At 37.8% G+C, this 24,383-nt stretch overlaps 1 protein-coding gene across 4 annotated transcripts in view; it reads right to left on the reverse strand.

The window, feature by feature from the left end:
• The window catches only part of NRXN1 (neurexin 1), a 1,232,227-nt gene that overhangs the window by 181,205 nt on the left and 1,026,639 nt on the right, over nucleotides 1-24,383 (reverse strand). For all 4 annotated transcript variants that reach the window (XM_062209424.1, XM_062209423.1, XM_062209422.1 and 1 more), the window contains one exon: nucleotides 6,116-6,287. In XM_062209424.1, the coding sequence (XP_062065408.1) occupies nucleotides 6,116-6,287 (172 nt within the window). The remainder of the gene's footprint in view (nucleotides 1-6,115; nucleotides 6,288-24,383) is intronic.

Consider the following 24,383-nt stretch of genomic DNA (forward strand, 5'->3'; position numbering starts at 1 on the left):
TTTAATACTCACAAAATAGTTGTATGTGTGATGTCATACAACAATGATGTCATTAAAATAGCAGGTTGTGACCTGGTCAAAGATACAGTTATGACCACTCATGTAAGTCAAACATTTAGTAAGGAAAAATGTACCATGCTAAGTTGCAGGGCGTATCCAATGATCTCACGTCATGGAGTTTCTGTGTCTCAGACAGTATAAAAGAGAGTGCACAGTCTATAGACAAGTATCTCCTAATGTAGTTTTTATCCTGCCACTAACTAGTGATCTCGAGTAAATCAACTGGCATTTCCAAGTCTGCATTTGTAGAAAAATTTTGAAGTTCCTCACCTCTTTCAAAGTTTGTAAGTAAGGAAGATTTTCTAAATTATGTTACAGAGTAAATGTTAGGTTAAACATAAATCTAAAACATAAAGCATCAAATCAACCAATCCTTTGGTAATATAGGAAACTCTAATAGACTGGCTTAAGTATGTAGTAGTATGTGATATATTAGGGCCAGGCTTTTAGCTTTGTGATTGAGACAAGTTGACATCTGTGTTCCACATGGTGGCATGTGGCTCTGGCTGCTGAATCTGGCTCTCTGCTAACGCACTTACTGAGGGGACCAATGACTGCTCCAGTGATTGGGTTCCTGCCACCCATGTGGAGGAGCTGGATAGCATTCCCAGCATCCGGCTGCAGCCTTCACTTCAGAATCTGGGGCGTGAAACAGCAGATTGGAGCTGTCCCTTCTATATGCTGCTCTCTGTTTCTCTGCCTCTCAAATAAAATTCCAATATAATAAACCGATCAATTAACCCAGTCAAAAGGTATAGACTTTAAAGGGCAGTGATCAGTATGGTTTCCCAAGACCTGAAATATTTTACTAACTTTCCTTGATTAAAAACAGATAAGATTTAAACAAACAAACAAAAACCCATTAATTTAGAGCTAATACCCATAAGATCTTCCAGCTAAATTGCATGGTCATGCAAAAAATATTTACACTGTCTATATGGAGGTCTTCCCTGAACATTCCTCCCTTTCCAGTCTCTTCTCTAAAGGATCTTCCATGTCACATAGTTCCAGAGCTCCATTTTCTCTTCTCTTTAAACTATAATAGCAATTAAACTCTCTACTACTAACTTGACAGTAAATACATCTTATCTGATATTGGAAGGTATTCTGAATCCTTCTGTTTTCCCAGACTAATAGCTAAGAAAGGAAAATCCATGCTTTCACTTTCCCAATGACTACAACCACAGACTTCCATTTCTTTGGTACTTAGTGCCAACTGGTGACATACCACAGCACTGGAACTTTGAATAACCAATGGTAAAGAGGGAGAGACGTAGACAAAAATTGAGAATGACAAGGGAAAGAGAGTTTATAAGGTGAGAATGTTTCTTCCTTTATTCAGCCCTTATCAGGTACTCTGCATTCATCCACTTTATTTTCTCACATCCTACTTTAGCCCTTTATCTGTTAACACATTGAATGCTTAAAAGCCTCTTAAATACTTTCTCTGCCTCTGTTTCTTCCTGCTAATCTTACCTAAATGAATACTGGTTAGAAAGACCCAAATCAAGGCTTCTACTTTCTTTATAGTCTTATTGTACCACTCAATCCAAAATAATCTCTTTTTCCTTGGAATCTATTTTCCATTTTTGGTGCATCTTGTTCTTAGCAAAATACAATATAACTTTTGTATTTTTCCTAGGTGGCATAGTCTTAATTGGAAATACTTTTCACTTATCTCTTAACCAGACTGTAAACCAGTATGTTCCTTTAAGATAGTACACCTCCTTTAACTAATTAGTGATATGATGTTAACTCGGGAATAAAATGATAGAAAAAAGACATATTTTGACATGATATGGAAGGCGAGTGGATTCGAAGGTTAATCCTCAAAGGTAACTGTGAAATATTTGCAGCAATCTGGAGTCAGGCAAGCAATATGATGTTAGGTTTTGTAGATTAATGTTAAGAGAGGAGGAGGTCTATTTTGTTTAGAAGGAAAATTTTGTCACATAACTATAATTAGGGACAAATCAGAAATTAATGATGCATTATACTCAACAGCTTTAACTAGTTACACCAAGAAATGGGTTTCTCAACTGTAAATGGGCTGCAAAAGATTATTTCTGTGCTTTGTTGCATGCATAGAAAATAATGAAAAGTAGGACTGCTGTTCATAAAATTCAATATTTATTCTAAACTGTGAATTGTTGAGTTCTGGGAATATTTCCTATACTCAAAATAGCATAAAATCTATCTCTTCTAATTAGTTTCACTATGAAAGCCTTCCAGACAATTATAGGGTACTACTACTGGTCAATGCATTAGGTGCTTTTCATTAAAGGTATAGTGTCACTACCAGATGAATTGCTTCATATAAAAGCACTTACCACAAAACCCCCTAATGGAAGGTTAAGTGCTATAGTTAATTACTAATTTCAATGCATATTACTTGTATTTTGCAGGGCAGGCACTTTAAAAGGAACCAAATATAGTCTGTTGGTTCCCGCTTCTTTGATTGTAGGATTTGGTGGTAAATGCATTGGTCTAACTGCTTTTCTAATGAATAATAACCATTATATTAAAAACAAAAATAGCCATACCACAAAGTGATATAAAAGACATATACTAACTTTGCTTTGAGCTCATATTTAAAATCACTTTGTTCTAAAACCTTAAATGCAGATAACATACCCACTGGAAAATTTGTGTTCAGTCTTTATGGCACTGCTGCAGATGCAATTCAAGAGGAAAGCATTTGAAATTCTCTTGGGTTAATCCCTCCCTCAGCATTACACTAACAAACACATGCAATAGGTGATTAATAAAATATCTGATGACACCAACGATGATTCCCTTAGTTTCCTTATATATTGATTATTAACTTGTTTATGTATATTTTGGAATTTCTCATAAATATTCTGGTTTTTTTCAGTGTGTTTTTCCCTGGCATGTATCTTTAAATAAATGCTACTTTGCTCACTCTTGACTTATTAAGCTTATCTAAAACACTTCTTTGTGAGTGGGCACTCAGAATCTTTGACTAAATATTAAAGGTTGACTCTAAACCATTTCTTTTTTTTTTTTTTTTTTGGACATGCAGAGTGGACAGTAGAGGGAGACAGAGAGAAAGGTCTTCCTTTTTGCCATTGGTTCACCCTCCAATGGCCGCCGCGGTAGGCGCGCTGCAGCCGGCGCACCGCGCTGTTCCGATGGCAGGAGCCAGGTGCTTCTCCTGGTCTCCCATGGGGTGCAGGGCCCAAGCACTTGGGCCATCCTCCACTGCACTCCCGGGCCACAGCAGAGAGCTGGCCTGGAAGAGGGGCAACCGGGACAGGATCAGTGCCCCGATTGGGACTAGAACCCGGTGTGCCGGCGCCGCAAGGCGGAGGATTAGCCTAGTGAGCCGCAGCGCCAGCTGACTCTAAACCATTTCTAAAGATCTTTATTTTTAAGATACTGTTAGCTTCTGATTTTTCTTAATTTTTTTAAAGATTTATCTATTTGAAAGGCAGAGTTACAGAGAAAGAGGGACAAAAAGAGAAAGAGGGGAGGGGGAGCAAAAACTTCAGGCACTGGTTCACTTGCAAAATGGCTAAAATGGCCCAGGCTGGGCCAGGCCAAAGCCAAGAGCCTGGAACTTCATCTAGGTCTCCCATATGAGTGGCAAGGGCCCCGGTACTTGGGCCATCTTCTGCTGCTTTCCCAGACACATGTCAGCAGGGAGCTGGATCAGAAGTGGAGCAGCTGGGACTAGAACCAGTAATCGTATGGGATGCTGGCATTGAACTTGGTGGCTTAACCCACTGTGACAGAATGCCAATCCTTGATTTTTAAATATAGTTTGTATTGTTTCTTATTCTGAGCATTTATATAATTAGTAAATATGACATTTGTTCTAAACTATTATTAATTCAGAAAAACCTGCAAATACTTTTTGAAATAATTACCACTTGACCAATATCAGTTAATAGGATTCAAACTGGACAACAGTTTATCACAAGAAGACAGAAACCGTATCTTTTAAAAATTATATCCAGTATAAGCTATCTGGTGTATATATACAATTAAAATATTAATAATCACATTTAAATACTATAAGAATATGAGACAGACATTCTTAAAAGGATGAAATTGTTAGCAAAAAACATTGATGTATTAGAAAACTTCATGTTGATCACCTGTGCTTGAAAAATATATAGTATAGTTCCCTTTTAGAAATGTATCATGCACATTAATAAAATAAATTGCCAGCACAGATTTTTTAACTTAGTTTAGAATTTCCCAGATTAATCGAATCATGGGACTTCTCCCCCAATGCCCCATAGTTAACTAATAATAGCCTCTAAAACAAAGTCTTTACAAATATTAGATAGTAAACTGCTGATCAGAGGTAAAAGATAGTTATAAAAGATAGTTTTAGACGATTAACTGTTGAAAGAAAGCTCATCTTCAAAACTTAACTGCCACACTGTAAAAGTAACAGGACTCAGTTTATGTCTTCAGGTCCACTGTTCACAGAAGATAACACCCTATTGGTGAGGCCTACCCTTGCCCCTACTTTGTATCTTTCTAGTATCCTCTACAGATCAGTACTGACTAACCCAGATTTCAGGAAAATTACATTGTAGTTATTGTTTTTGAAAGTATATTTATACTAGCATTTCAAGGAATGTAGTAAGTGATTATCAAGAGTGAACATTGCATGTATATTTAAATTACTTCCTTCCAGATCTTCAAGTTCTTCATCTTATTAAAGATTGTAATAGAAGGACTATGTTCACATAATTGTAGTTTAAAATTATAAAATCCCCAGGACATCACTTCTACAAATATTTATTGAGTGCCTACCATTTGCCAGTATTATAACAGGCGTTGACATATTAATGTGCTTGCTGCCTGGGTTTTATCATATTGCAGTAAATTATATTTTATTCAACAAGTATTTGCAGAACACTAGGCTTGTAGAATAACTTTGAACAGGGGCTTGAAGACAAAGAATTTTCTAAATAAGAAAGGTCCAGAAAGACTTCATCGACATTTCATTCCTTAACAGTGACTCAGTATTAGAGAAAATGGATACTTATTTAATAAACCAGTTATTTTACCAATTATCTCCTTCCAGAAATAATTCCAGTACTGGAGTTTACATAAATACTGGTTACCATTTTTCTTGATCAAAATGAAAATGTATTTCATAAACTTTCTTTGTATTGGGTTCTAATGTGTGTGTTGTACAAAAAACATAGTTGCATCTAAAAGGAGAAAAGAGACTGACACTTTTAATAACCTATTCCATGCTAAATTCTAGAGGATGTAATAATTGCTTTTATTATATCTATATATCTTACTTGAAAATAATATATGTAGTTTGTAGTTGAAAATACATGAATTGCAAGCAACACTGGTTCATATTTCTTAACTACCACAATTGTTTCAATAGCACAGTACTGACAAAGCTAATCAGCAATGAACAAGGTCATTTTTACTTTATCAAAATAGTTGACATTCATTTCACAGACTTAAACACTATCATCCAAGAATCTTCATGAAACTCCATGGTTATACAAAAGGGGAAATAAGTCATTTTCCATATATCATTTTATTACTGCTAATGCACTATTTTCCTTCACTATTCCTCTGCTTGTACATGGTCTTGTGAACCTTTCCAGTGTTTCAGCTGTGCACTGCCATCAAAAATTTAATCTTGTTTTCTTATTGTTTGGAAAAAAGTCTTGTACTAAACCCTCCCTTAATTTTAAAGTTTAACTTTGTTACTTTTGACAAAGCCTTTCCTTCATTCAAATACAAGGAGCCAGTAAAAAGATCTTTGACATGGTGAGCCTTTTTTGTGTGCATTTTTCTGGTTTCAAGGATGTCCTGAATTTTGCAAACGACAATGTGTGCCTTCAAGTTTTCCTGTAAAATGCCATTTGTATACCATAGCCAGAACAGTTTAGGAGAGCATTACATTCAAATGACTCTAGAGTCCAATAAACACTTGATGGTTTCCAGAAAACCACATTTTGGTGAAACGGACGCAAAACAGTGCTCTGTTTTTGTTTTTTTTTTTTTTCCCATAAAATCTTCCCCAGATATACATTCACTTGCTTACCTGCAGGATAGCGCTCGATCACTGGCCAGCTGTCCACCTGTAACGTGGCATTACCACCACTCCTCGTGAAACGGACTACATGGTATTTCCCATCATTAATGATTGCATTGGACTCTTCAATGGCGATGTCATCTGTCCCAACATTAAACTTAACTCCAATTTTTCCTTGGTGCTAGAAGAGAGGAGAAAGAAATGAGTTGTATTAATTTGTCAGCATTTAATAAGAATTACAAACAATCTATTGCTCAAGAACACGCCTTGGACAACAGCTGCTTTCCTCCAGTTTTACTTCTGAAAAATCACCACGTAGTAGAAGCAAGATTCTTGACATTTGGGTAAATCTGACCCATCTCTTTCATGGATAATTGATATTCTACAATAAACACTGTCAAGGGAATTGAGCTGCTTTCTTCCCAGAGGTTGCCACAGAGAAGGTACACAGCTGCCTGCCTAAAAGACATCCTTTTGAATCCCTTAACACAGCTCCTGTAATCCCCTCTTCCATTTCACAAGAAAAATGAGACTTCAAATGTTCCCTTTTAATAACTGGTGAATCAGAGCAATGAAGTCTGTTTAGAGCCAATTGACAAATGCTCATACTACAGAAAATCATTCTAAAGATGGGGTGCACAGATAGGCATTTAATGAGTGCAGTTTCTTAGTCATTATTCACAAAACCATCAAATGCTAAGAGCTTGAGACTTACTCAATTTCTTTATTTTCAGATGATGAAACTATGACACAGGAAGGTGCAATGATTTGTTCAAGGTTGCATAACTTAATGGAGATGTGCTAGATATATTAGATCTATTAAAACTGAAATTTGGCTTGCTTATTCTCAGATTATGTTTAAGCTAAGGTGAAGCAAAGATAGGTTTTCAAAAATTAAACCTTCCTCTTATTAATGCAAAGCAGCATTCCAAAACATTCTAAGTGTAAAGTTTTTGTCATTAACTTTAGGATTTCATGATACAAGATGGCAAAAAGAAACACATGCTATGTCCTCTGTCTCCGAGAAGCATTCTCTAACAGCAGGGCTGTCAACTCTACCAGGAGCTCAGTGGATTTTGAAAGCATGTGGATTTGCCCTTAATCAGTAGCACAGAATACTTGCACTGCAGGCCCTTGTCAAGTCCACAACCTCAAGCTGTCTACAGCTCACCTTTCATCAAACCTCTGTTGAGAGGAGCAACACAGGGGGAGAAGCGTCTAAAGGACACACTGTCTATCTAGTCCTATAAAGATTTAAAACCAGAATATTAGAAACTGAAGGTTCTGGCCTTGTTCTTTGACCCTTTGCTGGATTCCATCAGTGAATCGGGCAGCAACGATATGGCATCAGCTTACATTGAGACTTCTCTTAAGAAAATCTTATCTAAAACTGCATTAATTGAAGGGAAATATTCAAAGTTGTTTTTGTGACATGTTATCTCCCGAGTGTAGACATCCTAGATTTGTTTCCCCAATCCCCACTGTGTTCTTATTGTCCACATGGATTTCTTTCTTAAAAGAAGTTAGTGTGGTTTTTATTTTTTGTTTATTTCAGTTGTTTCAGGGTAATGTGATCTTTAAAAATTTTTTTGACATTATATCCATATTTATTAAATAAACATGACATCATACCTCATGAATGAGATTCAAAAATGTTCCCATGGAGTTACATTATAAGTGTTTTAAAAATATATGTACTGAATTAAATGAGCTAGTGAAAATGAGAAAATAGGAATTCTGTTAAAATAAGGAAATAATTAGTACATACAAAAAGATCTGGACCAAAACAAAAATCTAAAAAAGTCTTCATAGACCTTTGGATAAAATTTCCACTTTTATTGGACTTCTTCTGTTTGTTTATCATCTGTATAAGAAAAAAAATGAAATGACTCACAATGATATGTATTTATGAGTAAGGGCCATGAGAAATATGTTGGAAAAGAAAAATAAGTCTGCAGGAAAAGAATATACCAAAAGCCTACGCATCTATTAACATTGAACTATTCACTTAGAAGGACTCTCCTGAAAACCCCACAAACTCAAATATAGTGTTCTAAGTACTTTATACACACTGATGCTGACATTTACTTCTGACAGACCCATGATGGAGATAACATCTTATCTCCATTTTACAGATGGGGAAATTGAGGCACACAATGAGGAAGTAACTTGGCTTATGGGGTCACACAGATAGAAAGAGATTGCTATGATATAAATCCAGGCAGTCTGACTGTGCTGTCACTCATTACGCCAGGCAGAAGTTGGGATTATTGAGCCATCTAAATAGCTACAGTTGGCAGAGTGCTATATCCAGCTGTTCTTTGCAGCCAGGTTTATCTCTTCTGCTACACGAGGAGCATCTTGGGGCCTTACATTGTACTTTGAAATTAATAGATCTGTATCAATCAATGTGTGCTTAAAAATTTGTATAATGGATAGTTAGAAACTGATGTGTGAATGTAATGGAATGTTAAAATGGATTCTTTTCTGTTACAGTTTCAGCTGAGATCTTGAGATGATAATCTTGAGATAATATTATCTTGAGATAATAAATCAAGAAACAGAGTGTTTCAATTTTACCAAATGAAGTATGAGATCACTTAAGACAGACTTGGAAAAGTGAGAACTGCTTTTAAGGCCCTGAGTTAATTACCTCCTTCCAGTCTATCACAAAGGTAGGAAAGGCCAAGAGGAGATTCTCAATTAGAAGACTTTCAGAAAGAGTTGGGATGTGACGTGATTTGCACATACCTCCAAGATGGAAGGTCACGTTTCCATTTTCTCACATGTAAGGGAAAAAGACTTTTGCGGAAATTCTCAAAAACTTTGGTAGGTGTCTTTGGCAGCAGTCAGGGTAATTAGCAAACTGCTAATTATTTGACTGCACTTAAGAAATCCTCAAGAGGAGAGATTGTGGCTGGCTGATGCCCTGATGTCAGAAAGAAAAAATATTGCTGCACCAGGGGCCACCTGTGTGTCAGTGTTTGTGAGGACAGAGATGTGTGAGCCTTACTCACGGACCATGGACACAAACAATCGTGTTGTAGTTTGTTCATCCCATTTACGAGATGGGCCTGGCTGGTGATGAAAGCTCAATAAAAGAGCCTCGAGTTGTAGTGATACTCAGAGACCTAAGCCAGAATCCTACTTTTGCCTACCTTAAAGGAATTGCAGTTTAAAAAAAGCTAGTGGTGTGTTTTAGAGCTCTAAAGAATCAAAATCCCTCCAGAAAGTATCCCTCAAGAGCTTTAAGCATGGTTAAATGCAGCTGGATGGCTACTACTGCATTAGGGAGGGAAGATCATTTCCACCACTTACGTCTTCTCCCTTCTCCTGTCCTATCTCTGGAGGAATAACAGAGGAGGAGGAAGAGGGGGAGGAGAAGTCAAAGTCAAGGAAATAACAGGAAAAAAGCACCTTTTCCCTCCCAGTGCAAGTGGTCAAAGCTGGGATCATGGAGTATAAGGTGTAGGTTTTTATTGTTGCAAAGGAGTGAACTGAAATTACTTTCTTACATTCAAAAGTGATCAGATGCCTTTTTGTTATCCAAGAGGGACCCAAATGAGGGTTGAGACATTCCCTGGACTTCCATGGGGGTCAAAAAGAAATATTCCCACAGAAGAAATTTAAATTATTGCTGCAATCTTGGAAACATCTCTTTCAACCTAATTAGTACATGAAGGTATTTTTTACTTCAGAGTTGCCCACTGACTTAGGGTTTCTTCTATTATAGACACATTCCTTATCAGGACAGACTGACAAAAGTTCTCGGAGGTTCCTGCTTGTTTTGATATGAAGACTAAATAATTTTCAACAGTCTTGGCCGGCGCCATGGCTCAATAGGCTAATCCTCCGCCTTGCGGCGCTGGCACACCGGGTTCTAGTCCCAGTCGGGGCGCCGGATTCTGTCCCGGTTGCCACTCTTCCAGGCCAGCTCTCTGCTATGGCCCCGGAGTGCAGTGGAGGATGGCCCAAGTGCTTGGGTCCTGCACCCCATGGGAGACCAGGAGAAGCACCTGGCTCCTGCCTTCGGATCAGTGCGGTGCGCCGGCCACAGCGGCCATTGGAGGGTGAACCAATGGCAAAAGGAAGACCTTTCTCTCTGTCTCTCTCTCACTATCCACTCTGCCTGTCCAAAAAAAAAAAAAAAAAAAAAAAAGACTAAATAATTTTCATAGTCCTAATGATTAAGGAGGTCCAGCTTCTGTGAGTAAAAGTACTGTAATGCTAATGTAAAAAGTGAGCCAAACTCTGAAATATGACCCTTTACATCATCCTTTAATATTTCAGCACCATGCAAATCAATAAACAGAAACCCTAAGATTTCATAGTGTTTTTATTTCTTCCAACACAGTTACATAAATAATTGAGAAACACTGGGGGATCAGAGATGCTTGGAGAGTTTTTGATTTTCAAAGGATGATCATTTCCTCTTGAATATGTTGATTTGTGTCCTTAACTTATAATATCTTTGAAATCTCATGAATTCAAACTCTAGAGCTAGCTACTATAGAACTCAATGTCATTCTATATGCTATATATAGCTACTATAGAACTAGCTACTATAGAACTACTACTATAGGACTCAGTATCATTAGAGTAGGGTCAAACAATTCAAGCATTTTCTACTCTACCCTAAAATGCATAAAAGTCTTGAAAAACTATTTTAGTATAAATGATAGCCAAAGGGTCATTCACCTGAAAGCACATAAATTATAAATGCACATAAGCAGAAAATGTTTATATCAGACATATTTATAGGAGCAATATTTATGATTCTATTCAGAAACTGTAAATATTCTCAAAACATAACCTTCCCATGTTGACAGGATAGCAAGTCACTTCAATTATATAAAAAATAAAACTTGCTAAAGTTTTTTGCCAACAGATAATTACAATTCAAAAGAATTCATTTCAAATTCTTATTCTCTGGGATTAAATGTGATTGTCTCGGCAAATTCTCATGAATATTGCATTAGCAAAACCAGCAGTCATTTCGCTGGACATGTACTGATCTCTCTGTATTGTATCTAACTTGAAATGAATAACTGGCTCACAGCATAATTTCAAAAATCTATTATGAGAATATCAGTAATGAGGCATTTATAATTTAATGAAGTCTTTCCATGGATTCATTAAGTAAATAGTGACAAAGGTAATTATTGATTTTTTCACAAAAGCTCATTTTTGAATAAGGATTATAATACTAAACCAAGTTAAAAGGAAAATCATGAAATACGACACTAGGAAGGCACTTTAAAGTTCTTGGAAGTGGCACCATAGTTTAATGTGCCATCTAATTATATCTCAAATAACATAGTCATTTGAAAAAATACATTTGAACCAAGTTTGAGATGTAGTGGTATACTCAATACCTTATACTTACATGATACAAATGCTGATACATTTTGATCTATGTGCATATGAAGTGGGTAAATCAGAATACATAAACAAGTATATAAAGATCTAGTATACATACAGCATATGGATAGGCTACATAAGATTTGAGTTCACTGCTTTCTTCCCCCATGTTGGGGTTGTTAAGTAGCTGAATTTAGCTCAACTAAACTAAAGCCAGGAAAAAAGACTAGTTGAAAAAAGGTTAATGAAAAAATTATTATTTTTTAATTTTGTTGTTGTTGTTGTTTACCAGACTCACATGAAGTAGCGCCAAACAGGGTAAACAAGTGTGCAACTCGAGGGATTATGCAGACTGGGGGAGCCCAGCTTACACTCTATGCGCCTCTATCACAAAACATGACTCAGTCCTGTGCTCTAGGACCCTACTTTGGACAGAATTCAAAAACGTCTTCAAAGGCACTCCATGCTTGTACTCATTTCAAAATACAAAACAACTCCCATGGTCCAAATCCACAAGGTTGACTGAAATCAGAGTCAGGTTGAATGTCTTGTTTTACTCTTTCAGAGATTAATCCTCTCCAGAGAATAAGGATTTGAAGGCACCTGGGGGACTCTGCGGCCTGTCCTCACTATTGCTGGAATAAGCAACAGTACAGAGAGTGACAAAGAACTAACTGTTTCGATCTTAAAACAAATGCGCTGATTCAGATAATTGCTAGGTTAACCCAAATATATTTCCAAGTGAATGTCCTTGTAGAGACTGTGTTTACCTATTCCAAGTTACTATGTCAAGATGTGGTTTTAGTTTTGTTGTTTTTAACCTGGCATTGACCTAAAAATAACCACCTCTCCTCCCGCTCAGAAGCACCATCATTTCAAAAACAAGAAGCTCCAGCTGTCACATCCCAGACATTTCCCATTGAACGGTATCATTTTATATATATTCAGTGAACAAATAAAAAATGAATATGTAATGTGCATCCTGCATTGTGCTATGTGTGAGGAAAATACAAACATGGAGAGTGTGTTTTCTGCCTTTGGGGAAGCTTTCAATCAAAACGTGAAGATAAATCATGCATGCAAATATAACCACAAATGAATTAATGGAGCTGCAGGGAGGAACACAGGTGCACTGGAAGAAGTCTGAAGGGTGTCAGAAAGCTCTAACCACGCAGCAGCAGCAGGCCAGCAGTCGGCCAGCTATCACACCATCAACAGGGCCCAACGCATCACCAGGAACATTAAAAATATGTTCCCTGTATTTTGCATCCTTCTTTCCAGACCCTACATAGAGTGTTCACTGGGTGCCAAGCATTGAGCTATGTACTGCATATCTCACCTAAAACTTCAAAGCATGCCTGAAAGGTAAGTGTCATCAAGTTTATCCCCTCAGAGAGTTTCATGTGTCCTAAATCACAAAGTTAATAAATATAGGTACTACAGTCTGGCCACAGTGCTGGGACTCTCTACCAAAGAATGAGTTTAGCTGTGCCAGTACTCCATGAAATGGTCTTGAAACTAAGGCCTCCTTAGAATACTGCATCAAGAGGACAGTAGCAGAGAATGCATCCTCCTTTGTGGTAATTGTATTTCACAGTCCCACACCAGAAGGAACTAGAGGTGAGAAAAATTTTGAGTGATGCAATCTCAGAAAGGTCTCATGTGGAGCTAATGCATTTGTTAAAAATATTGTTTTCATTTTCTAATCAAATGTTCACCCAGGAAAGTATCTTTTTTAATATGTCTCCATTCTATTGAATGGTATGCAGTTCCTTTGACTCTAATCTGGCAGTGAAATTCTCCTGAAGGCTTATTCTTATCTCTCAGTCCTAAGAGTGTCTAACAAAAGCTGGAAGCCTGTGGAATTCCTCCTGCACATTGTGATGTGGAATGAAATACAGTGAACCTAGCGTCTCACTGAGATCATTAATTCTGTATCCCCATGCACTGAAACAATGATCACAATGAAACAGAAATACTACTCTTTCAATGTGTCCTTATGTATAAAGACTGCACACCATTATTAAGCTCATTCCCCGCCCCCCCGCCCCCCCCCCCCGATAATCAGAGCAGAAATCAAACCCAAGAACTAGACACTGACTCGGTGGGCTATGCAACATTCTGACTTTTTCTCAGATAGCACTTCTGGTTTGGATACTTTGCCTGCTGGTCTAGTGTGTCATGACAAACTCCCGGTGCTGCATCTCACACCCACACTGGCTCAAGTTAAGCTTTGTGTAAAGTGCAATGGCCCGATGTGATATAGCCTGTTTTTTATTGTTATTGTTGTTTATAATTTTGACATTTTATTATTGCTGCTTTAAAAACCTTTGGTTGAATGTTAAAATAGCTTTGTTCACATTATACGGTCATTTAGGAAACTGTGCAATAACCATTGTGTTCCAGGTGTTGATTAAAACCATAACCTTTGGTTTTCTGCTTCTCTCCAAATCTTTGTATTTGGGCCATTACACTGCTTATTATTAACTCCACCAGGCCCTGGACAGGAAAAAGACATTCCATCAATTCTGCAAGTTGTTGGCACTGCTATGTAAAAAGGTTTTCCAATAAAAGAGGTTTGGGATTATTTGTGGATTTCATTTACTTGTTGTATCCCAGGACCATCATTTTCGTGGAGAGCTGGCTTGATAATTACAGTTTCACTCTAATGTTCCAAATTTCCAAAGCACAGAACACAACATTTCTCAGACAAATAGACTAAACATCTTTGGATGGTAATTCTAGCCCTTTGCACACTAAATGTTACCTTAGTAACTAGGTTGAATGCAAAACAAAAATAGCCTTTGTATTAAGAAAAAACACTTTGAAAACATCAGGAGACTAACGAATTAATTTTGATGTCTCTATTGATATAAGCTATATGTATATAGTATATTGAGAATGGAAAGATGAGCTTGGAAGGATATCCTTTTTAAAATTTATGTGAAACATGACTTAACAACCAGAAAAATACTAGTGAGATCATGTCTTAAGGTGTGTTTGACAGACTGATTTTTAATAATGCTATCTTGGTTTTCACCAGCCTCAAGCAGTGCCCCAACTTGAAATGCATTCCAAGAGAAAAGCTGACAGTGCTTCCTTTCCCCATTTTCCTTTCTGATCGACTTCGGTGCCAGGACTGCCTGTCTGACATTTTTAGGAAAGAAAATGTGTGCAGATGGGCACAGAAATGCAGTCACCAAAGACTATTTTCTTTAGATTCAGCAAGGCTCTATTATCCCTGGAGTGGCAAGTAATAATTCCTGCAGCCATCAGAAATAAATCTGTGGTTGTGTGTGTGATTTTGGCACCACAGTTTACAAAAGGGAGTATGGAGTCTCTAAGGTTGAAGCTCCTAATGATCATGGCCTTCCTTCGTCTTCATAAAGCAATAATGTCAAGAAATATTTATTAAGTATCTTTTAGCTTCAGTGCATTTCACAAAACACTGTATTCTTCATGACTCGGTATGTCACAAATGTACGCAGTAGGTTGTATTTATATATATATATATATATATATATATATATATATATATATATTATTTCCCTCAACTGCATGGTTGTCAAGCATAAGTAACACTAAAACATTGTAACTACCACTGCACATGAAGGTTTTAGTAGTCACCGGGATTGTTTATTTACTCATTCATTCAAAAAACCCAAATAGACTTTCTACTATACTCCTGACATTCTGTTAAGTTCTGAATAAAATGTGGTTAACAATGTAGATGTGCTGTGCCAATATGAAGCCTAAATTTCACATTATATCTTTATATATTACCACTTATGTTTTCATATAAAGCATTGAAAGTGTCAAGAAGGCAAAGAATAGGGTATCCCAACAGAGAGTGAGTAATTAAGCAAACCTACTCTGAGGAGCTGAAGATGAGAAGAAATCAATAATAAATGAAAGAATTTTGTTGGCAGATGAAACAATAAGTGTATAAGCCCAAAGATGGAAAAATATGCATAGATAAGACAGATGTTTTTATTTACAAATATGCCAACAGATACAAAAATAAGGACTGTTTATATAAAAATATACAAATTCTGTATGAATATTTATTATCAGAAAATTTTCCTAGGATATAAAACTAAAATACACCACTTTTACAAATAAGTAAATTGAAAACTAGATGACTAAGCACATTAAAATCTAATTAATCTAAGAATGGAAAATTGTTGATATAAATGTAGAACCTAACAGTATGCATCTTGACATTCATCTAATTGTTTATTCCTAAGTGTCATTCTTCAATGTGCTTTATGAAATGCAATATATAAAAGACTTTGCGAATCAACAGGGATTCACCACATTTTCCAAAAGTCATTTACTTCTCCAATGTCAAAAAATGATTCATCATTCTATGCTTATATTTCAAAGCTAATGTAACATGCTTAGTTTCTTTGTGCAGAAGAATGTCTTGTTAACTCATTTCTCTAGAGAGCCTTTTTATCTCAAGATGTAGCAAGAGTTATTAGCACAATTTCTACCTTACAAATACTATTTGAAATCACTTGACTAGCTTTTCAAATACTTTCTAAAAATTAGTTGAAGAAAGAAAAGTTTTCACCCATGACCCTTTTACCTCCCTATTACTTGGAAGAGCAGATGGACAGAATTCAATGTCTGTGTCCCAAAGTGCAGTCTCTTAAGAAGTGAACAAGTCACTTCAAACAAGAAAGAAGATTCTTCATCCAATCAAACTTCCAGAAAATTTCATAACAAATTAAGTCAATTGTGGATTTGTCCTGCAATTTGCAGAACAATTTTGAAGTCAGAAACATAAAGAATGGTCAAATCCAGGTAATTCATGGACACTTTGAACTTGAAATAAAAGTTCATTAAAGCAGTGACTGTAATTACTGGAGATCATTCCTCATCACTGTTCACCTGCAGAGTATATTAGAGGAGACTCATGGGTATTGATAAGGGAGTAGATACAATCAGAAATAAATGAGCTGGAGCAAAGTCAAGTTAACACTCACCCACCTGAAGAACATTTCTAATTTCTCTCTCACCTCACTGTTCTATCATACCAGCTTTTCTCCCTATGAATGTACTATGTTCTATCCTATCTCAGGACATATGCTATTCTCTCTACCTGGTTAAGATTCCCCTTGTTTCCCCAACTCAAAGAATTAGTCTTCTATATTTTCTGTGGAAAAGAACCTTGAGAACTTTAGGATGGGTCTGAGCTGCAAATCTGCAGAATAAAAGGACAGCATTTATAAAAATGTGTTTCTACAAAGTAAAACCTCCTTAGCGATCACCCACTGGAATACAGAAGCACTTAAAAGTCTGGGCTGATAATAAAGAGAAAAACAAGTGCCAAAACAGAAACCCCTATTTCTTTTGATTAACAGAATTCTTCATGGACTTGGGTTACCTTTAATGAATTTTTAGTATTAAATTTCACAGCACAACTTAGGCTATTATGTCACATCCCTATTTATACACTGCCCCTGCCAAACATGTTTACTCTATTAAAATTAAGACAAAAATTAAGACAAAGCAAAACTATTGGAGAAGGTAAAAATACACTGAGATATTAATTACAAATGCCATTCCAAGGCCAAACAAACATTATTTATCTCATTAATTGTTTTGTAATGTCAATGCCAAAGCTTCTCAAAGGAGTATCAACATCAAGAAGAGCATCATTTCACAAGAAAACGCATGATGCTGCTGCTGCTGAAGATGATAGCAACTGTCTTCACTATGTGCCAGATACTTCCTTGAAGCACTCTATAATAAATAGTACGTAAATGTATATGATTATTTCCTTTCAGCTGAGTATCACAATGCTTAATAATGTGTCCCCAGTCACATGTCTAACAGACTGTTGATTTGGTTGCAAGCAATCTGGTTTCAGATTTTGTATGCTTAACCATACCATCATTCCTTGCAGGAGGTCCAAGGTGCTAAAAAGAGGTGGGGGTTTAGATATGATTTTCATAAGCCTCTTGGAAAGAGATGCTGACATTCTAACTTGAAAATATTAAGCAAAATATCAGTTGCTTTTCAAACCTCCCTTCCTTTAATCCTCAAAATAAGTCCATTTTCTAGCTTACGACTGTCATATTAACTATTTTTTTTTTTTTTTTTTTGCCAGGCAGAGTTAGACAGTGAGAGAGACAGAGAGAAAGGTCTTCCTTCCGTTGGTTCACCCTGCAAATGGCCGCCATGGCTGGCGCTGCACCGATCCGAAGCCAGGAGCCAGGTGCTTCTTCCTGGTCTCCCATGGGGTGCAGGGCCCAAGCACTTGGGCCACCCTCCACTGCATTCCTGGGGCCACAGCAGAGAGCTGGACTGGAAGAGGAGCAACCGGGACAGAACCGGTGCCCCAACCAGGTCTATGTTTAAAAATCAGTGTAGTGTAGCCGCTATACTTCACAGCTAAAGCATCGAGAGAGAGAGAAACCTTCCATCTCCTGGTTACTCCCCAAATGGCAACAACAGCAAGAGCTGGGCTGAGCTGATTGGAAGCCAGGAGCTTCCTCTGGGTTCCCCATGTGGGTGCAGGGCCCCAAGCACTGATGACATCCTTTGCTGCTCTTCCAGGTGCACTAGCCGGGAGCTATATCAGAAGTGCAGCAGTCAGAACTCAAACAAGTGCCCGCAAGGAATGCTGGCTGTAACAGCAACTTTACCCACTATGCAACAGCACCAGCCCCTCCAAACTAATGTCTTTCAATCATATCCTGCCACCCCTCCACTCTGTGCACTCAGCAAGATGCCTTGGAAGTAGAAGTCACACAAGGGTGCCCTGTGGCCTCTAAACCTCATGTATTTATATTTACAAATGTGCCCAGCAGAGCCCAGCAACCTCTTTTTAACCGGCTTTACATCAGTCCAGAATTACTAGCAGGCTAAATATTCACCTGCATTAGTGCCAAGACAGACTTTGTCATGGGTCAAGAGCCCTGGGAACAGAAATGGAAGCAAAGTACACTTGAGAGGTTTAATTTAAATTAAACAAATCCACACATGATTATATATGTATGTTATGTAACATTTCTTTACAGCATTAAAGCTTTTGTTGCCATTTGGGAAAGGTGTTATGAGCTTCTAGCATTTGATGATACTTTTTTTTTTTTAAACAGGCAGAGTGGACAGTGAGAGAGAGACAGAGAGAAAGGTCTTCCTTTTGCCGTTGGTTCACCCTCCAATAGCCGCCGCGGCCGGCGCTCTGTGGCCAGCGCACCACGCTGATCCAAAAGCAGGAGCCAGGTGCTTCTCCTGGTCTCCCATGGGGTGCAGGGCCCAAGCACTTGGGCCATCCTCCACTGCACTCCTGGGCCATAGCAGAGAGCTGGCCTGGAAGAGCGGCAACCGGGACAGAATCCGGTGCCCCGACTGGGACTAGAACCTGGTGTGCCGGCGCCGCTAGGCGGAGGATTAGCCTGTTGAGCCACAGCGCCGGCTGATGATACAATTTTTAATTTGAGCTAATTTTACGCAGGATGCGACCTGAGAATGACAGTTCTGAGTGAAAGCTTCATGCAAGCAATCATAGAGATAATACCGGTGATGTCCCGAAAAGTGAACAAAAAAAGATTCCAAAACACTTTCTCATCAGACTAAGTGCACACTTTGATGTCAACAAAAAGAGAATATTGGCTCTGGTTGCACTTCAATTAACAACTAACAAGTAATAATCTATGATTAACTCACAGGATTCAACAATTTCATTTGATGATAGATGAGTAAGAGATGTGGGAAGCATTTAAGTTCAGGCCAAGATGCAAGAAATAAGAACGCTGTACAATTGCTTTGGAAACACTGAACTTTTGATAAACTTCCCTAGTCAAAATTAAACTGTTAGAGGCTCCTTTGAAGTGATGATAATCGATTTTTTCTGCTTTAATTAACTTTATCAGCTGTCTTGAACTTAACTATCATGGTTTACTTCAAACAAAGAAAAAATCCATAAGAAGAAATTATGAAAGATAATTCATGATAGATTTATATATTTAATCTGCTTTTAAAGATGTATTTATTCATTTTAAAAAGTTACAGAGGGAAATAGAGTCAGACAGAAAGAGAGAGAAAGAGAGAAAGCTCTTCATTCTTCTGGCTCACTCCACGAATGGCCACAATGGCCAGGGCTGGGCCAGGCCAAAAGCCAGAAGCCCGAGGCTTCTTCTAGTCTTCTGTGTGGTGGCAGATGCCCAAGCACTTGGGGCCATCCCCTGCTGCATTTTCCAGGTCAGTAGCAGGGAGCTGAATCAGATGTGAAGCAGCCAGGACACAAACCAGTGCCCATATAGGATGCCAAGATTTCTTTTTATTTATTTATTTAATTTAATTATTTGAAAGACAGAGTTACAGAGAGAGGTAAAGACAGAAAGAAAGGTCTTCTATCTGCTAGTTCACTCCCCAGATGGCTGCAACATCCGGAGCTGTGCTGATCCGAAGCCAGGAGCTTATTCTGGGTCTCCCACATGGGTGCAGGGGCCCAAGGACTTGGGCCATCTTCTACTGATTTCCCAGGCCATAGCAGAGAGCTGGATCGGAAGTGGAGCAGCCGGGTCTCGAACCAGCACCCATATGGGATGCCAGCACTTCAGGCCAGGGCTTTAAACTGCTGTGCCACAGCACTAGCCCCAAGGGATGTCATGATTTCAGGCAGCAGCTTTACCTGCTATGCCACAATGCTAGCCCCCATATTTAATCTTTAAAATTATTTCATAGAATTAATGCTATTTTAGCATTTTATTTTGTTTGATAAGTTGTTGACTCATCTATCGTTCAGCTTGAAACATCATAATGTCAAAACTAGGCTACAAGAGTTGAACTGTTTCAACATATTTTTCAAACAAATGACTATACTGGCATCAGCATAGATGACCAAAATGCACTGTTATAAAAGACATACAAATACATTTATGATACATATATATATTATGTAGTATATATTAGTGCATAATATATAACATTACATACATAAAACTAATGCATATACTATGAATAGTCATTATATATGCAATTAATGTATATAATATCTACTGATGGAGCATTGAGGCAAAACTAGGTCATTGATGTTCTCAAAGTAAATCCTAAAAAAAAGAGAAATTTGGGGCCAGTATTGTGCTTCAGTGGGTTATATCATCGCCTGTAATGCCAGCATCCCATATGAGCACCAGTTTGAGACCCAGCTGCTGCGCTTCTGATCTGTCTCCTTACTAATGTGCCTGGGAAAGCAGCAGAAGTGGTCCAAGTACTTGGGCCGTTGCCACCCTTGTGAGAGGCCTGGATGTAGTGCCAGGCTCCTGACTTCAGCCTGGCACATCTGCAGCTATTATGGCCATCTTGGGGGGTAATACAGCAGATGCAAGATCTCTCTTTGTATCTCTCTGTCTCTCCCCCTCCCTCTGTCTGCCTTTCAAATAATCAATCTTTTAAAAGAGAGAGAAACAGTCCAGCACTGTGGTGCAGTGGATTAAAGCCCCGGCCTGCAGCGCCAGCATCCCATAAGTTTAAGTTTCAACTCTTCTATTTCTGATCCAACTCTCTGCTGTCACCTGGGAAAGCAGCAGAAGATAATCCAAGTCCTTGGGCCCCTGCGCCCATGCGGGAGACCCAGAAGAAGCTCCTGGCTCCTGAATTCGGATCAGCACATCTCCAGCTGTTACCGCCATCTGGGGAGTGAACCAGTGAATGGAGGACCTCTCTCTCTCTCTCTCTCTCCCTCTCTCTCTCTAGCTCTACCTTTCTCTGTAAATCTGTTGTTCAAATAAATAAAATACATCTTTTAAAAGAGAGAGAAACTTGATAACCACATAAAATGGTCTCTCAACATCAAAATGTGAGCCTCGCTGCATTCTACATTCACACTATATGAGTTTTCAAAATGATGTTGATTTTATCAATTCCTAAGATGTATCTTAATTTTAACCCAATTTATTGTTTGGTAAAACAGGTATTATATTTGATATTGATGATATCAATAAACTCAACATTGATTCTCTTGCCAGCAAAATCTACGTGAACTTTCCAGAGTACTGTGTTATCTCTCAGACTATCCAGCACAATATTGCATAAACAGCTCATTCATCATTGCACTAGCTATCTCTGATTTTTAAGGAATCTACTGGGGCTTTCAAAAATTATTACTATTATTACTATTATTTAACTTCTTACTACCCTTAACATTTACTCTCCTACCATGAATACTGTCACATGCTACCATTAAAATATTAAATGCTTTTTTAAAAAAGTACTTATATATTTATTTGAATGACAGAGTTACAGAGAGGCAGAGGCAGAGAGATCTCTATCTGCTGGTTCACTCCCCAGAATACTGCAACAGCTGGAGCTGTGCCAATCTGAAGCCAGGAGCCAGGAGCTTCTTCGGGATCTCCCACACAAGTGCAGGGTCCCAAGGACTTGGGTCACCTTCTACTGCTTTCCCAGGCCATAGCAAAGAGCTGGACCAGAAGTGGAGGAGCCAGGACTCGAACTGGTGCCCATAAGGGATGCCAACACTGCAAGTGGCGGCTTTACCTGCTATGCCACAGCACCGGCCTCAAGAAATAACTTTTAAAAAACTTTCTTCTTTATGTTTTAGCTTTGTTTTGGACATATCAATCAATGAGGTATCACAGGAAATGGAAATAATAGTTTAAATTATTAGAAAAAAAGAGAAAACAAACACTGTTTGATGCAAAAATGGACACTTTAACTAATATTAAGGAGCTAGTCTTCAGAAAACTATTCTAAAAGTGAGACTATCTAATCTAAATGCAGAAATTCCCATAGGAGTAACAGAGCTATTCAACATAGTACCTTAGACTAAAAATGTCAAATATGGATTTAAAGAAAGTGCACAGACTTTTTTGGCAAATGCTTCTTCTAAATGTACATTGTGTGATGAGTACATTGAGGTCTGCTATGTTATTTTCTTGATAATTTCCATAATAGAAAGACTATTTAATGGAAGCCAGAAAATCAGGAGAACAGTAATTTTTTATAACTACATCTGGATTTTAAACACATTTTATATATATATATATATATAATATATGTACATATATATATATACAATATTCATTTTTTTCAGTCCTATAATTCTATCTTACTCCCATGGCCTTCCTAGTTTTCATATATCTTAATATATTCTAATTCATAATAGCTCAATTTATGATAATCAATGCTGGACAATAAATTAAAAGTTTAGTAAAACCACAACAAAGGCCTTGTTAGAACTTCAAAATAGCATACTCTTCCTGCTTTCTTTGGGATTTAAAATTGTTTCTTTGTCTAGGTCCTGGGAGTCTCCTAGGTTTACTAGAATACTGTGTGCCTTAAGGAACCCTTTTAAAAAAGGGAAAACAACCAAATTTGGATTCTTCTAGGACACTGAGATGCTTTGATGCAATTATTGCAGTAGACACTGGTGAAGAACCTACTTTCATAGCTGATGTCTTCCATCAAAACTGCAACTACATTTACTTTGGTTGAGCCCAAGGGCCAATATTGAGAGAGTACAAATGTATCCAGGGAGCAGTCTGTCACTTTTATTTGTAGAGTGGGTTTATTTTCATGTATCGATGCCATACAAATGATATTTCTGGGATTCCTGCTGTATAATGTCTGAAAAATTAAAAACACTCTAGAACACAAAGTAAAAATATATTATTTTAGTATATTGACAATAGTTTCAATTTATGTGCAGTTATACTTCCATAATGGTGATGTAACACAACAAATCTATGTTTACTATGTGAAGGGAATCTTTGTTAAGAATAAGAGATATGACATGGGGACATGTGAGTCTCTTATTCTTCCTGTCATCATAAGGCTGATGCAAAATGCAAGAAAAAAGTAGGACACAGGAAAACAATCACCAAGAGAATATCACATAAGCCTCTGAATTCAGAAATAAAAAATGTTGAGGGAGCAAATCCTTCCTTTGCTTATCCTTCAACATAAAAAGTTAATTTTAAATCAAATTCATTGCTTAACCTTATTTGTGGGGTGTGTGTGTGTGTGTGTATGTGTCTTTATGTGCACACACAGATCAAAGTCTTCAGCAATAAAAATTTGATAGCAGCAAATCAATAAAAGGGTCAATTACAGCATCTTTTTAAGCCATGTTTCTCCACTTTCAATAAACAGTAGTTACCAAATATAATTCAATAATACAAACAAGTGAATACTTCCCCGTTAGCTTTAGTTTAGACTATACAATATGCTTTATATTCATTTACATTACTAGTTATAAAAATTTTCTCTTATCCCCCTATGGATAGTTTAAGAGAATGCCCACAAGCTGTTTCCCTTTTAAAAAATGAGTACTCTGAAAGATAAAAATGCTCACATCCTTTGCATATCATTGGCATCCCATACGGGCACCAGTTCAAGACCTGGCTGCTCTACTCCCTATCAAGATCCCTGCTTGTGTTGTGACATAATGGGTAAAGCTGCCACCTGAGATGATGGCTTCCCCAATGAGCGCCGGTTTGTGTTCCTGTTGTTCCACTTCCAATCCAGGTCCCTGCTAATGTGCCTGGGAAAGCAGCAGAATATGGTTCAAGTGTTTGGGCCCCTGCCACCCACGTGGGAGACCCAGAAGATGCTCCGAACTCCTGGTTTCAGCCTGGCTCAGCCCTGGCTGTTGTGGCCATTTGGGGTATAAACCAATGGATAGAAGATCTCTCTTTCTGTATCTCATCATCCCCCCAACCCCTGTAATTCTGCCTTTCAAATAAATGAAAAATAAGTTCAATTTGAAACATGCCAGTGATGCTACTACCCTTCAAAACAGCTTATCCAATCAAAAAATCATTTTGAGCTTCAAATTTACCTCTCCTTCATGGGTCTGTACTATGGATGGAGACAGTGTTATCTGTACCCCTTTCCCACATGACAGATCTTCACCTATTTGGAAACAGTTACACAAGTCACT

This window comes from Lepus europaeus, chromosome 13 (genome assembly GCF_033115175.1).
Source record: "Lepus europaeus isolate LE1 chromosome 13, mLepTim1.pri, whole genome shotgun sequence".
Classification (NCBI taxonomy): domain Eukaryota; kingdom Metazoa; phylum Chordata; class Mammalia; order Lagomorpha; family Leporidae; genus Lepus; species Lepus europaeus.